At 34.1% G+C, this 16,458-nt stretch overlaps 1 protein-coding gene across 15 annotated transcripts in view; it reads right to left on the bottom strand.

Annotated features, from left to right (window-relative positions):
• The window catches only part of LOC124414131 (glucose transporter type 1), a 72,092-nt gene that overhangs the window by 11,541 nt on the left and 44,093 nt on the right, over positions 1 to 16,458 (bottom strand). For 8 of the 15 annotated variants that reach the window (XM_046895061.1, XM_046895060.1, XM_046895059.1 and 5 more), the window contains 10 exons: positions 11,209 to 11,401; positions 10,262 to 10,372; positions 9,418 to 9,513; positions 8,832 to 8,992; positions 7,126 to 7,485; positions 6,240 to 6,471; positions 5,913 to 6,125; positions 3,480 to 3,704; positions 2,892 to 3,031; positions 1,570 to 1,599 (listed from right to left, as the gene is read on the bottom strand). In XM_046895061.1, the coding sequence (XP_046751017.1) occupies positions 1,570 to 1,599; positions 2,892 to 3,031; positions 3,480 to 3,704; positions 5,913 to 6,125; positions 6,240 to 6,471; positions 7,126 to 7,485; positions 8,832 to 8,992; positions 9,418 to 9,513; positions 10,262 to 10,372; positions 11,209 to 11,401 (1,761 nt within the window). Of the gene's footprint in view, positions 1 to 1,569; positions 1,600 to 2,891; positions 3,032 to 3,479; positions 3,705 to 5,912; positions 6,126 to 6,239; positions 6,472 to 7,125; positions 7,486 to 8,831; positions 8,993 to 9,417; positions 9,514 to 10,261; positions 10,373 to 11,208; positions 11,402 to 12,716; positions 13,009 to 16,458 lie in introns of all 15 variants that reach the window. The other 7 variants (XM_046895071.1, XM_046895072.1, XM_046895064.1 and 4 more) reach the window with 5 other exon arrangements.

The following is a 16,458-nucleotide window of genomic DNA, read 5'->3' as shown; positions in this document are numbered from 1 at the left end:
TGTGCAACTACGGAATGTTGGGAAAAATAAAAAAATAAATAAATAAAACAACAACAACGAAAAGAAAACGAATCAATAAATTACATAATAGCCCGAAATAACTAATTAGAGAAACTGTGAAATGTATAATATATTCAGAGATAGATAAAGTTTATCATGAGAAACTGCGCAGCAGTTATCCATGCAACTATAATAACGTACGTATTACATATGTGTGATATATGTATGTATATTGTAAGTCGCAGTGAGCCTGAAGATTGTAAATGAAAAAAAAAAAAATCGTAAGAAAATAAAAATAAACGACAACTGGCATGTAATACATTTTTTTGATAGCATGCCTTACACCTTTATGCAACTTATACATGTACAAATAATTTATTGTTAACACAAATGAGTCCTCAAGCTTTCATGACCAAACAAGTAAATAAATTCTGCTTTTAGTAGGTTGGCTAGTTTACAAGTCGATACTTTTTAATAATTTTATTACGAGATTGTCGCACGTTCAGTATTCGTCAAATCATTTTATTCGCAAGCTACTAAAATCTCTAAAAAATACTGACGTTGCGTAAAAAAGCTTAGATATCGATGCTTCGTTTCAATTTGCTTCAAAATTCTTAACAATCAATGAGATTTTAATCAAATGTCTATTTTTGAGACGCATTTTTTCCATTAATTTCGGTACAACATTGTAAAATTGAATGTCTTCTGAACGAAGAAGAGACATTTGAAATTGAATACCGTGTGTCCATGAGGAAAGTGCGTATCTTATGCGCGTGCGTCAAGTCGTTCGAATTTTATTGGCCGACAGTTGCCGCCTGATTGAGCAAAAAATGTCCCTAGAATCCCACCGTTAGCTGTGGGCTTCTAGGGACATTTTCTGACAGTCGTGATTGGTTTTGAGTCGGTTGCTCAATCAGGCGGTAACTTTCGGCCAATAAAATTCGAACGACTTGACGCATGCGCATAAGGTGCGCACTTTCCTCATGGACACACGATATATTTAACCATTTAAGAGCAATTTCAAATAAAACATCGATATCTGGTCATTATTTATTTACAATTCCACTATTTTTTATTTCTGTATTTTTAAAGACATTTTCGTAGCTTAAGAATGTAATAATTGGCAATAGAATTCATAAAAAGTACAGACCTCAGGCCAATCAACTTCCTACACACGATTTTTGAAAATATCAAACTATTTTGTATTATTATAAGCCCTTTGTAATTTCTAACGGTACAGTAACAATTATAATTCTGTACTGCAAATAATAAAAATAATTCTTCCACGTCACGTCATTTTAACGAATTTACTCAGCCTTCTATTAAAATATTATGTAATATAAAAATACTGTGTAATTTCGAGCTGTTGCACTGTTTTTAACATGGAAAATAATGAATACTCGTTCCTTTACATTGGCTGTATATTATCATGCCTATTTTTTGAATTTATTCATGCTTTAAAACGTCTGCAAATTCAATTATTCATCGTAACGAATACGTAAAGCTGTAATGTAGGCATATATAATATGTAATACAACAACGACTAACAACACGTTACAATTGACTCACCCGTATAATCTGCTTTCCCGCAAGCTGCTCCTGCTCCGAATAACATACAAAGCGGAATTACAACGCGCAATGCACAGCCGTTTATTATGTTTGAAAAACAATAAAACAAAATGAAAAAAAAAAAGAAACATTTCCATAAATTATAATAAACGAAACATAAGGCAACACCTACAAAAATTATGATTTATTCGAATAAAATAATACATTGACGTGATAAGCTCAACGAATAAACATAATGCTTATGAATTATTTTAAGGAACATATAAATATTAACCCCTGACAAGACATCAATTCTGATTCTAATAAATTTGTATATTAAAAACTTGTAAAATATTGAATTGAAAAAAAGTCTCAATAAAGTAAAGCAATAAATATCCTGGCTGCATAATTTCCACAGTAATTGATAACAAATTAAACAAACAAAACATGCGGAACAAAATTTACGCAAATATATACATATATTTATGAGTGCAGCATTTATTATTACTGCTATAATTATAACGCGATTTCAAAATATTACCGTTTTAGTAAATGTTCATCAGCTACAATGTATAGAATTGTATTATTGCTTAATAATCAATATTTCGTCAATCACAGTGATTTTTAATACGTGAAGTTGTTGATTACGAATAAAATCGTACAGAGAAAAATCAATGAATGCAATAATATTGTACAATAGAATTCAAAGTTCTCAATATTGAACAAAAATCTCACGATAAACAAACTGAAATGGAAAAATTTATTTTTATTTCAGATCGATGCCGATAAATGTAAAAGTTTCGCAGACAAAATTGCTGAAAGTTAAATCTTTTCGATACCACTTTCTAAACATCGCAATTTAACGCAAAACAACTGCAGAATAAATTCTGTTTAAGTATTACTAAGGACTGAAGTGTGTTATTCTTTTGAATTGCATATTATTATTCACTATACATTAGTGAATAATAATATGCAATTCAAAAGAATAACACTAATGTATAGTGAATAATAATATGCAATTCAAAAGAATAACACACTTCAGTCCTTAGTAATACTTAAACAGAATTTATTCTGCAGTTGTTTTGCGTTAAATTGCGATGTTATATGCATCATACGTGGAAAGTGGTATTGAAAAAATAAAACTGACCATGACGCGTAGCAATTTGTTATTAAATTAACGATATATCGAATCGCGTGTGAAACAATTAATATAGTTATATTAATCTTGACGATAATTAGTCGAAAAAAAGGTTGTGACGAGTATAATTTTCATTCAAATATCTGCCGACGGTTTACTCGTGTATTTAATAGAAATAGGATTGTTTTGCTTCTGAGCACCATACCTGTCGTTACCATGCCTGAACAAGGCAAGGATTTCTTCGAACGTTTTGTTCTTCGTCTCCGGAACCTTTTTGTATGTGAATATCCAAAAGATGGCTAAGAATGCACTGAATGGCAGGAACGTGTAGGTGTCTAGCGCAGTCTGTAAAAGAAGCCAAGATTAAGAGAAATTCGAAATTCGAATAAAATCAAGCACGACGAATCCACACTGCACCGAGAAAAATTTCATTCCGTTATTATAGTCGTTAAAGAATTTCATCCGCATGGGAATCGTTACAAAAAAGGTACAAGCAACCACTTAGTGTAATTACAATTGGCAATACTGAATTTTCTGGTTAACGAAGTAGTTTCAACAAAAATATATTACCAGTACCCATAAATAAAAAAAAAAATTACACAGCGACAAAACTAAGTTGCATCTTTTGCCCGGAACTATAGGTATAAATTCCATCGATTATGGTGGAAGAAGAAAAAAATGAAAATGAAAATAATGAAGTATAACTTCCTAGTAACGAAAAATATAAGAATTTCTCTCGGTGTGAATTTTTCCGAATGTGTAACTAACAACGTAGTTCAAAATACAGACGAACCTTCATGCTTGGAAAACATATGCCGACCAGGAAATTAGCCATCCAATTAACGAGCACAGCAATGGACATGGCTGCTGGCCTAGGACCCTGGGAGAATAGCTCTGCTGTAATCATCCACGGAATGGATCCAGGTCCCACAGCAAAGAACACGACAAAACTGAGTGTTGAGACCACCGAAAGGTAAGACATCCAGTCGATCATTTCCTGCACGAAACCGAAAAACTCCTATCAGGCGGTAGTATAGAGTTCTCCTTTCCTGAGCAGCTGGAGGAGGCTCAGATGTTCAAAAAAATTATAATCCATAACTATTTGTTCTAGAATTTTTCATCATAAAATATGCATGCGTCATGCTGTAATTCAATCCAGTGTAAAGTGACGGTATGAATTATCGCACTGTTAGTATTAATGGCAGCTAGGTACTCAATTTGATAAAGAAATAAAACTAATCTGCAAATTTATCCAAGTTTTAGTGAGAAAAAATCCTGTAAAATTTACTACAATATTTATAGTATAAATTGATTAATATATTCAAACAGACATTTCTTCATCAGCGAGTCCTTAACTTACTTAATGTAAAAGCTTCATATTGTACGATGAATAGTAATGTGAAAATAGTATGTGATAAATTCATTTGTACATAAAGTTCACATTCTTTGTGTTTTATGAGGATGAAAATTGTCATGTCGATAATAAAAATGCGAAGCACTTATTATTAGTCACAGCTGTTGATTCTAACTTGTAATGCAGAACAATTGTTCATACAGTATTCATGTATAATATTATTCTTAACCAAATACCACATGTTTCCAAGTCAACACCGCAGTATGTTCGGTTGCCTATCACCGAGGGAAACATATATCGGTAATCCAGAACTACAGAGTTATCGATAGGTACCGTACTTAAAATCTTCGCTAGTGACCTAACTTCCCGTGTTACCAATTCGTATGAATTTGGCCGAGGAGTTGTTTCGTTATTTATAATATATACTGCAGCGGTCAGTGATTACATTCCGGAGTCACGTTGGAGCGATTATATGACTTGACTTGACTGAAATGATTATGACTCGGTATGTCTGTTTTACCGATATTTGTTCCCCTCGGTGATAGGCAACCCAACATACCGCAGCATTTATTTGTGAAGAGACGGTATAATTTTTGAATGATAAGGATAATTATATTGCTTTCATAATCAGCAACCAATTAAGATTACTATATAATACTTGTGTCATTCACTGACTTATCGACATGCACGTGGATAAAAAAATTCCTTGAGATTCATATGTGACCAAGAATAAGCGTTATTAGTGCTTGTGTTTATTAATAAGTGATAAAGGCAGTGTGTTAGAAATACCTTGAAAATAAACAAAAGCAAACCAGTGATACATACACAGTTACTCTCCTCCAGACTGTCACGAAAGAGTTCAAGAGAGGTTGGAGGGGGTGGGGAAAAAATAGCGTGATGTGTGCCAATAAATAAACTTACATGCGTGTGAGAGTGCGTGAAATTCTAGTGTTTCGATCGCAACCTTAATAAGATTTTAAATCTCAATATCCAGAGCTAGATCAATGGAATATGCATATATTTCAATCTTTAGGAAGTAATTCTGTAATTCAATAGTCGTTGAAAAATGATATGAGTTTATGAAAGTTGGTTTCCATTTACCTTTCAATTTGCGGTTGCAAGTAAATCGAATAAATATGGATAGAAAAAATGATTGCAAATAATTTGACGAAATCACATCAGTTACATCAGAATAGTTTTTCGTTCATGTAGTGTTCGTGAATAATGAAGCGAAATAGCAAATTATATTCATATTAAATACGTGCAGGGTGAGGATAACTTACAAGTTACATGAATGGCAGGATCAAATTAAAATGAACGTGAGGTGAGTATCCATAAATATATATCAGGTGATATTTCTCACAGTTTGTGCAGTGCTGCACTCCAGCTGTGAACAAAGCGTTAAACGCCTCTCGTATTGAGGCGGAATGGTGAAGCGTATGAAGACAATTATTATATACAACGATGATATACATATGCCTAATTTTTTTCATCACATAAGCCTCATAAACCAGATTATTATTTGCAGTTTTAATCAGTTGAAATAACTGAGTGAATAAGTTTTCATATCTATTCAGATCAATTTTCTCATCTGAATTTGGGTGACTTCGGTGATAATTGTAAGTGAATCCGTCTATACAAGACATTTTTCGTGGTGGATTCAAAATTTTCTAGCGATTTGACAAGTCAACCACAATTCCAGGAATTTGTAAATCATTGATAGCATAACCCAAGAGTGTCCAAAAACATATCAATTTCATGTTTTCAATAAGGATCTCGTAGTTATGACATTTCATATGCGACGTGTTTCAAATGCATGTTATACGGTGAATTATACCTGGATCGATGACAAGGATGAAAATATGAACTTACCTTTATTAGGAACGAAATGGTGATGAAGATCGAGAAGATGAACATCCCGCCGAGACCGTACAAGTGAAGGGTGCGTCGTCCTGTCCTGTCCATCAGCGGAATCGAGACCAGCGTCATACCAACCATGATAGCTCCGATACCAATAGTTGCAAACTTTGCACTCTCTTCGGTCAATCCAGAACTCATGAACAGATCTGTAGAATAGTAAAAAACCTGGAAGAAAAAAAGTTTTGTTAAAATTTGTGGTACTGTCCAGAACTATGAAGTTCAAGTTCGTATATAACATAAGTAATTGCACAGTTAGAACTCTTGAAATAAGATACTCACTGCGTTAATACCAGACAGCTGTTGTGACAACTGCATAACAACACCAATGACCAGAGGAGCCCTCAATGTTGGACTGCATATGAGTTCTGTCATTGAAATGGAAGCTTCTGCCTGTTGAGCACGTTCCTCTGCTCTCATCTCTTCAATATCTTCTTCCACTTGATTACTAGCTCTCAGCCTTCTCAAGGCTTTCCTTGCTTCCTCTTCCCATTGCTTTGTTATGAGCAAGTATCTAAAGTAAGATAATTTGACTACAGTCACCGAAAGATTGTCACTTCGGTCATCAAATAAATCAAACTAAACCAATAAATCTATACTCTCAGACGAGGAGGAAAAAATCATTTAACCTATTTCCAGAAGTGGAAAGCAGTTTTCACTTTTAGCAAATCTCCGAGTTCGGTCGAAGACTAATAGCGGGCAAGAGTTACGGAAGAATCGAAGTGGTAATACGGTATTAAACGATCGATAATTCCTGAATTTAGGGAATTTTACATAGCGTAAATCCGCCTGCATTTATGCAATTTGAAATACATCCTACCGAAATCGCCTGCACCTTAGCAATTGCAATTTGGTTCAGTACACCGGGTTGCATAAATCCAGGCAAAAACAATAGCAATTTCATGAATATAGGCAGATTTGGGTAGAATGTACGCCAAGTTGCGTAGGCGGATCGCGTCGAACTACACCCTGAATTGCATAAATACAGACAAACCGGGGTAAAATTTTAACTGTACTGCATAAATGCGAGCAGGTTTCGTTAGAATATACACCAAATTTCAGAAATCCGGCCAGATTCATACTGTTTTGAATTACAGATGAGACACTACCACGAAATAACGTTAAAAAGTTACTAAACACTTATTCAGATGAATATAGATGGATTTACCTGGGAGATTCTGGACAAAATGGTAATAATACTAGCTGTAGGATGGCAGGGCAGATGGCCAAACCTAAAAGAACGGGCCAGCGATCTTTTGTGCCAAGAATCTGCTCGATGCCCAACACCTGGGAGACCAGGAGGCCCACCGTAACAGCGAGCTGGTTCACCGTGCCCAGGCCGCCTCTCAAGTTCAGTGGTGCTATCTCCGATATGTACATGGGAACCAAGGAGGTGTTTAAGCCACAATTAACACCGATGATGAACCGGCCGAGGAACAGGATTTCATATGAGTTGGCAATTTTGGTGCAACCCATAAGGCATGCCCCGACGATGCCCAGCACGTTGTTTAGCAGTAAGCCCCCCTTTCTGAAAGACAATCAGACGTTACGTTTACATCAAGATTCAATCATGCTCAATTCTCGCACCAGATACACTGAAATCACTTAAAGCACTCCTAAATCTGTTTCAGCACCATTTCTAAGTCAAATTTGTTGCAATCTTTTGTCTAAAATAAATAATGTAAGTGCTTTCGAACAAAATTATGGCAAAACTATATTCAGGCATAGCTGCTCAACTATCATTTGGCTAATTTTGCTTACTCGCAACATAGATGCCTTGTCGCTAGTGACAGTGACATAATCAAATCAAGAAAAAAAAATATTGTAAAAAGCAGCTGAAAACTTTTGCAACGAAAGTAAATTATAGCTACTAAAATATTTTTTTATTATTCGTGTACACGTAGTAACGAAACAGTAATAGTACAAAATTCATGAATAATATCATTATTCAATTTATAGAAACATTTATATGTGAAATTTGTTTATGTGACTCGTAATTTTGCCAATATGAATTTGAGATATTCTGTTAGACCTTAGAAACTTCTAATACGAACTTAAAATTTTCATAAAATTATTCGAGACTGATACATTTGAAATACCAGTGAAAATCTTTTTTAAGAACTGTTATTACACTTTATATCTCAAATCCATTTGATTCTTGTAGTGTAAAATATTCACTGGTGATTTAACCGTCGCTTATTTAGATACAAATGTGAATGATTTTTTTTTAATCTGACATGCTTTTGAGCTTCATGAAAACATATTCCGTCATCACTTTGGGATATATAAAATACTCGACCTGTGCTCTACATAATGGCTTTAGATGATCAAACTCACCTGTTTGACTCAGAGTTCTCGCTCATGAATTTTAAGAATGTTTATCATAGCTGTCCAAGTTTTTTTCAACGAATTAGTACAATCCAAAATGAAAACTATTAAAAATGCACTCCTATTGCAAAAAAAAAAAAAAAAACACAACCTTCCAATTAAGGTATCGATCAACTATGTGGATCTCAAAACAAAAAATAATCTTCAAACTGTGAAGAATCACAAAACATACGTTCTTGTAAGTTGAAGACGAATTTATAATTTTTTGATCATTGAAAACATTAAGAGATTTTTTCGTAAAAAAAATTATGCATCGTTTACGATATTTTTATAACTTCACTTGAGTGGAAGAATAATTACTTTTGAAACGATTCTAAAAAAATTTTAGAGCGCTAAAGGCAGCGAATGCGTTGTAAAATCTTACATAATTATGCCGATTATTTGTACACTTTCATGTGTTCGTGTGTTAGAAATTAATGATCATGTACGTGAAAAGACTGGCGGGTATTAAAAGAGCCACCGTGCAATATGTGTGCTGAAACTTACCTGCCAAATCTGTTGGCAATCATTCCTCCACTAAAACCGCCAAGCATACCGCCAATGGCGAATATACTGACCGCAACTGAGTACAACCTCTTAACTGCGTTCTCGTTAATGTCTTCCCCATACCTGTCTTTGTACACATCCTTCATGAAGTTCTCAATATTCTGTCGAAAGAATGGAGAAATATTGCGAATAGCCGGTTATTTGTACATCAAGAATCACCGGGTGTAAAGGGTGTCACCGAGTAAACACCGCAGTGTTTTGGGTTGCCTACCATCGAGGGGAACAAATATTGGTAAAACAGGGCTACCGAGTTATCATCACTTTAATCAAGTTAAATCATATGATCACTTTAATGTGACTGCGAACGCGATTATTAAATTCTTTAGCATAGGTTATAAGCAACGAATTAAGCGTGCTATCTAGCGATAAATAGGTAGATCTGTTTGAGCGGCATTTGCACCCCCAGTGGTAGGCAACCCAACATACTGTGGTGTTTACTCGTAAACACCCTGTATATGAAAAAGGGGCAAACAAGGAGTAATTATGAACTGTAGTCATGTATCATCAATATTGAATTCGGACTTACCAATTCGGGAGCATTTATAACGCCAGTGTTGTATCCAAACTGTAGCATGCCAAGTACTGCTGCCAGAATTGCATACGACAGGAATAATGTCAGCCCCTAGAAAAACGAACAACATTAGAGACGTACGATGTACAGTTTGAGTTGAAAATTTCATTTGACGGAGGGGAAATTGTATCTACTTTCGGATAAAGTTAAAAGTTCATCTTTAATATTTTGTTGAATACATTTTTACCAATATTTAAAATAAAAATCATGATTTTCGAAACTGGATAAAACGATTGAAAGTGAAAAACATAGCTATTTCCTAGTAGCATTACCATCAGTTACAAAAATTTGAGAAGACTCTGTGGAAAGTCCCTTCTACAGAGTCAATACAGAATCTTCTCTAACTTTGCAAAATAATGCAAATTGTGATGTCAGACCTGCAGTTAAATATGGAAGTAAATAAATCGTGTCTTCAGTTGCAGTCTGAAGGTATAAATGTGTGTTGTCAAATGAAATATTCAGTTCGATCACATATCTAGTATACAATGCAATAAAAAGAATGACAGAAGTAACGATAGACATAATAAAATCATATAAAATATATACTTAAATATTTAATTATTAGGTAAATGAGGATATCAAGGAAAATAACAGAACAAATAAAACTGTCGAACATATTTGAACACCAACATATAGGTATAATACATAATGTGTTTTATAGTACATAAATTAAATATAATGATTTATTGGAAATTCCTGATTGATATAATTGTACTACAACAGATAATTGTAAAATGAAAATTATATTTGACTAACAAAAAAGACGAAACGAATTTGTGCTCATACAGGTGTTTGTCACCTGTTCAAGAAGTCTGAGCTTTCTTCGATGGGAATGTTCTTCCAGGCGATCCACGCACTCCCGTAATTCTTCTATCTCTTCCTTGACCTGCTGAACCGTGTCTAACTCGTGCTAAAGTCAGTATGCAAAGCAAAAACAATTAGTGAGTAATATTTTTCGAGACCTCGATTGTCGGTATAATTAATTAATTTTGAATTACCACGGAAAAAAAATTTATTTTGAGAATAAATCTTTTTGCTTACTACAAATTGGGATCTTAAAACATTGGTAAGGATGAATCCGTCTTGATTGAAATTTAGAAAAAGAAAATAAATATCCCATTTAAAAAATCTCCAGTAATTTCATTTGCACCAATGATATACTGAACACTATAACGAACCAACATCTCTTATATGCGATTGAAGTGAACCTGAGCAAATTCGATCAAGAAAACTGAGATATTAAAATTTTGAGAGAAGGTTTAAATAATTGTATAATTCAAAACGATTAAACTGTGATGCTTTTGATCCGATTCTCATGTTTTCGAGTTCAATTTTCTCACTAACCAGATCCCCATAAATTGTCTGCAAAGTATTCAAGCAATCTTGCATTTCAGTACAGACGTAAAATTGAAAAAAAAAAGTTTCAGACGATATTTGGAGAATTCTAAATAGAACAAAATGAGCCCAAAAACACCAAAATATAATCATTTTGATCGTTCTAATCATAAAACATTTTCTCAACTTACTGACATCTTGGTTAGTGTAACTCTAATTTGGTCACATTGATATATGTGGCACAAAAAAGATGTTTAATTCGTGTTCACGATGATTAGCACGAACAACATTGCTGGAAGTTTTTCAAACACCTTTTACTCTCTTTCTACCATTTGACTGAAAGACGGTCTTGAAAGATTCATCCTAATCAAGAAGAAAACTGACGTTTTAAAAAGTTTAAAACGAACTTACCTTGATCGCCACCATGTCGCGTTTAACTTCACTGACTTCGCTCTGACAAGACTCAACGCTCTTGGTAAGTTCCTGCAGTTGGGTTCGAATTTCACATAGTGCAACAGTTGTTTCTAGCTGGCGGTCGCCCCGCTGCAGCTCATCCAGCTTGGCACTCAAGTTCATACTCATCACGCTGACCTGCTTCTGCAGACTGTGCATATACATAACCTTGTATCAACTAGTGCCGAAGAAGTATAATCGTAGCTCACATCGATGCTATACCATTGCCAGCTACGGCCCGCTAATACGGTATCTGATTTTCTACCCTTATAATTCATATGCAAGATAACCGAGCTTTCGTTTCTCAAAGCTCCATAGGTGACTTTTCTATATTTAAACATTCCCAGGCTCTAATAGGAAACGGATGTAGGGTTGGAGGAAGATGGCGGGGAAGCCGCTAATCGACACAAGGAAGACCATATAAAAGGCATATATACAAACAGACAGTATAATTAAATATCGAAAATAACATGTATAGGTAGAAATAGACGAAATATAAATTGCACAAAAAGCATCTCTAAATGTGTGCCGTATGAGTGTGAGGCGGAACGCTACTAAATAGTTTGCAACTGTGCACAGGTGAAATAGAGAAGTCTATTACGTAGGTATAGCTAGTTATAGATGATCATATGTTGAACGTACTTGAAAGATTATTTATGCACGGAAGTTACGTTTCCTTTACAATGGCTGCTGCTGCTTACTAACAGGACAAGTATAACGGACGTTCAATTCTTTTATTATACCAGCTATATAAGCCAGGTGTTGATAATATTTTTCCCTCTACCGCAAATAGTTTTACTCGTCTCTCCTCTTCAAAAGAATTTTACAATATAAAAATTAATTCAATAACCCGGAAATTTTTACTGTACCTATGAAATGAACCCTAATCAACGTTCGAATGTGATTAAAGAAAAGAAAAAAATAATTATCCGTCGCGATAGAACGATTCTCGTGTATTTAATTAAATACAGTCTCCAACATATTTTCACCGATGCACACAGTATCATTAGTAGTATAGTATAGCCGTTTCCGTGTGTAGATCCCGATACCGACATTGTACCGATATTTTAGCCGCTTTACAGCTCAGACGCAAACCCTTTTTTCGGTGAGGGGTTGTCGCCACTTTACCGCTCGTCGGAAATTTATCTTCCGCATTGCGCTCTACGTTACCATAATTTCTGTAATGATTGGATAAAATTTTGGTAAAATGTCGGTATCGGGATCTGTACGCAGAAAGAGCGGTATTATACTATTATCATAGCGATGGAATGACGATCGCCGATTAATGAATTTTGAAAAAAGTGAGCGGTGATGAAGCAGCAACACGTGTATTATATTAAATTTGATAAATGATATAATTGTCGATGAATAATAAATTATAACGATCAAATGAATAATATTAAATTCTGCACGATGAGTGAATGAAAAGGATAGCAGTTTAATGTAGTGATGATGTAGGTATGTACCTGGGAGGTAGGGAGACCATGGCTGTGTTCCGAAACTACAGTAGCCTTTACGCCTCCCCACTAACTCCTCTTGATTTTTCTCTTTTTCGTCACTGATTCTCTCAATATTTTTCACTTTGCTTTGTTTGTGTCTCAAACGTTTGTACGTTGGATTCCACCAAAATCCAATCAATGATTCTGAATGAATGCACAGCTTGTGGTGTCAAGTGGTCCAACCAAAGTAGAAGGTAGGCGCAGTGGGGTGGGGCCGACACCTGCCCTGCTTCTCTATTTTCACTCTGTAAACTTTTACCTAGTTTGGAAACACAGTCTTGGTTCAGTCATATGTCAGATGGATTATTCAATCTCATTTTAGAAACGTGACTTTCAATTTCTAAACACACGTCACATTGTTATATTCAATTAACCGCCATGCGACGCGCCGCCAGCTTACTCACCCTTGCCTATAAGTGATCGCCCGCGTCCATAAGCGAGCTTGCAATTTGAACACTCCATCACTTTATGCTGAGTTAAAACATGAACGGACAGCAAACCAATTTATAAAGAAAATAATAATAATAATAATAATGATAATAACAATAACAATCTGCGTCGCTACAACTGATAAACTATACGTCTCATAGTTGCACACAAATAAGAATTTCTTTGATTTTCTCGCACTAGGTATACCATTGATGGAAGCTTGTGGCAAAGTTTGTCGAAAACTTCTTTAATGACAATTGTACAGGTAGAATAGATTTATCGATGATAGTGATTCATACTTATTTGTGTGAAAATCATCTAAGCGTATAAAATATAATTTTATATAATTACATAAACGAAGGTAGCAACCAGTGGTAAGCCTGCGAGCGCCGCAGCCAAATAATTACGTTTATCAGTACAAAGTGGTAGTAAAACAATGTTTGTAATAATTTTTCGTGACCAAAGGGTGTTTAGTATGTACAAGAATAGGGCAAGAGCGTGTGGAATCGTAGGTTTATGTATACATGACAGAGACAGGCATTAAGCCTTGCATTGCATTCTTGGATATATAGAGCCTAAATGATAAGCGAGGGAGCGTTTGTTTTTCTTTCATTGAAAATAATCGCTTTAAGAAGTCAGTGATCTAGAAAACTGATTTAACGGGATGCATAATTCATTATATATATATATATATATATACATGTATGCATGTACGAATACAGTATATATTGATTTCATATACCGTGTTTCCATTAGGAATGTGCACATCTTATGCGCGTGCGTCAATTTGTTCGAATTTTATTGGCCGACAGTTACCACCTGATCGAGCAGCCAACGCAACACCAATCGCGACGGTCAGAAAATGTCCCTAGGATCCCACAGCTAACGGTGGGCTTCTAGGGACATTTTTTGCTCCAATCAGGCGGTAACTGTCGGCCAACAAAATTCGAAACGAAATGGAAATACGGTATAGTAATATATATATATATATATATATATATATATATACATATATGTTTAGTAACTAACTTCTATGCGTTTTGGTAAGCACCAAGAATTTTTTTTCTCCTTCATACAGATTCTAACTACTATATAGATATATTATTCAAGCAGTTTGATGATTATTAATTATACTCTTTCATCAGGAAATGATTTTCACTGGGTTATCGACAAGAAAATGAAAAAAGAAACACCAAAGACGTTATAACAGTCTGTCAATAATCTAATGATATACAAAAAAAAAACTATAGTTATTGTGGCAGATTTTAAATCTGGATTAAAAACTATGAGAACTGCAGGATATGTTAGTTTATTATTATTAATTGGAGTAAAGGATTGAAGAAGGAAAAATCCTCTGAACCGTCAGTCTAGTAGGTAATGAATTACCGAATCACACGTAAGTGATGTAGAAACAATTTCTCATAAGATAGAAGTGCCCGTATCGTACTACTACCTCATAAATCATACGTCTATCAATTTTCAGACTGTCATAGTTAGACAATTTATATTTTTCAACGGTCAAATAACTAATTTCAGACAGAAATATTTTATTGCTACAAAATATCAACTCTTTTCTGAAAGGTGTAATTTTTTCTACTAGATTAAAAAGTATTAGCCGAATCAAGTTTTGAGCATCTTGGAATTCGTGTGTAATGAGGCCATTTATTAATTCTGTAAGGACGATTTTAGCCATTTTTAAACGCCCCCCTCCCCCCCTGTAAGAACACATAAGAATTCTTGGACTCACTTCCACTTTTTTACATAAGACCTTACCTATAGTTTTCCTTTATAGTTAAATGTTGTTAGAAGAGGATTAATTGTACTAATACTCATAATTTGACATAAATTACAAATTTTTATTTCATAAGTGATAATTATTTTAATAGTTTTCATTTATAAGCTTCAATGGGAAATGTCTATTGTAAATTTTTCATTCAAATTCATATTCAAAAATTTAGGGAAGGAATATTCAGAATTCTTTTAATCTTTGAGGATGTTTTACTCATGTTTTGAAGTACACTTTGTAATTTTTTCAAGTCATTTCCGCCGGAAATAGTGGAGTTAGAAGCTGCTGGCAATGGACGATCGTCATCTGATTTTTTTGGCTGTTGGGCATTCCTGAAGTCACAATTTTTATCTGTTACCATTACAATTTTCTTTTTTTCGTTAAAAACCCTATCTTGAATCTAAATGAACCTAATTGTGATACGAAAAAAGTTGAAAATTGCATGTTTTTTGAGGTGTTTGAACACAATGTCATGTTTTTTCACCTTTTTTGCATTAAAAAAATTTTTTTTTAATAATAATACCGTCCCACAGTTAGGTTCATATTCTTAGTAAATACGTTGTTAATGAAACAAAAAAAAAATTGTAATGATTACAGATAAAAATTGTAACTTCAGGAATGCCCAACAGCCAAAAAAAATCAGATGACGATCGTCCATTGCCAGCAGCTTCTAACTCCACTATTTCCAGCGGAAATGACTTGAAAAAATTACAAAGTGTACTTCAAAACATGAGTAAAACATCCTCAAAGTTTAAACAAATTCTGATTATTTCTTCCCTGTTAAAAAAATTTACAAGAAACACCAAAATTTCGACCTCCTAAACTGGTTTCCCGCCTTAAAGTAGCATCAACAGTTTTTGACACGTGACAAACTCAAAAGTTTACGATTTATAATTACCAAAATGTATATACAGCATCACAGTATGATATAGACACTGCTACCTTATAGATATTGAGACACCATTCGAGCCGCATCGATCACTCGAATACACATAGGTTTTATTCATAGAAAATAATAATAATATAATCCGATTCTCATCAAACTGCATAGAACGTCCAATTGATCGAGGATCAGCGATATTTGTGACAGTACTGGGCATCGTTCAATTACAAATTGTAAATAATTAGATTTCAATTACAAATCAAACGCCTGATTTGTAATTTGTAATTGGGTCAAATTAGATTACAAATTGTATTTGTATATTGTAATGAGGGTGACATAAAATACAAGTTACATTTGTATATTGTATTCATGACAAGAACATAATAGAAATATTTTGTAATTATCGTCTTTAGTGAATACAAAAGATAAAATGAAGATTGCATTTAATTTATCATTTAATTTCCGTTCAACTACAATTCTTACAAGTAATTGGTTCCTTCATTTGGATCAATTATAATTTTCAAACAGTTGGAATTAATACAATCACCGCAAAGTTACGGCGTTGAATCTAAAATTTGACCAATTGTAAATAATTTTACAAATGTAATTAC

The sequence above is a fragment of the Diprion similis genome, chromosome 13, assembly GCF_021155765.1.
Source record: "Diprion similis isolate iyDipSimi1 chromosome 13, iyDipSimi1.1, whole genome shotgun sequence".
Classification (NCBI taxonomy): Eukaryota; Metazoa; Arthropoda; class Insecta; order Hymenoptera; family Diprionidae; genus Diprion; species Diprion similis.
Note: the sequence above shows the minus strand (reverse complement) of the source record. Positions and strands in the feature narration are given on the sequence as shown.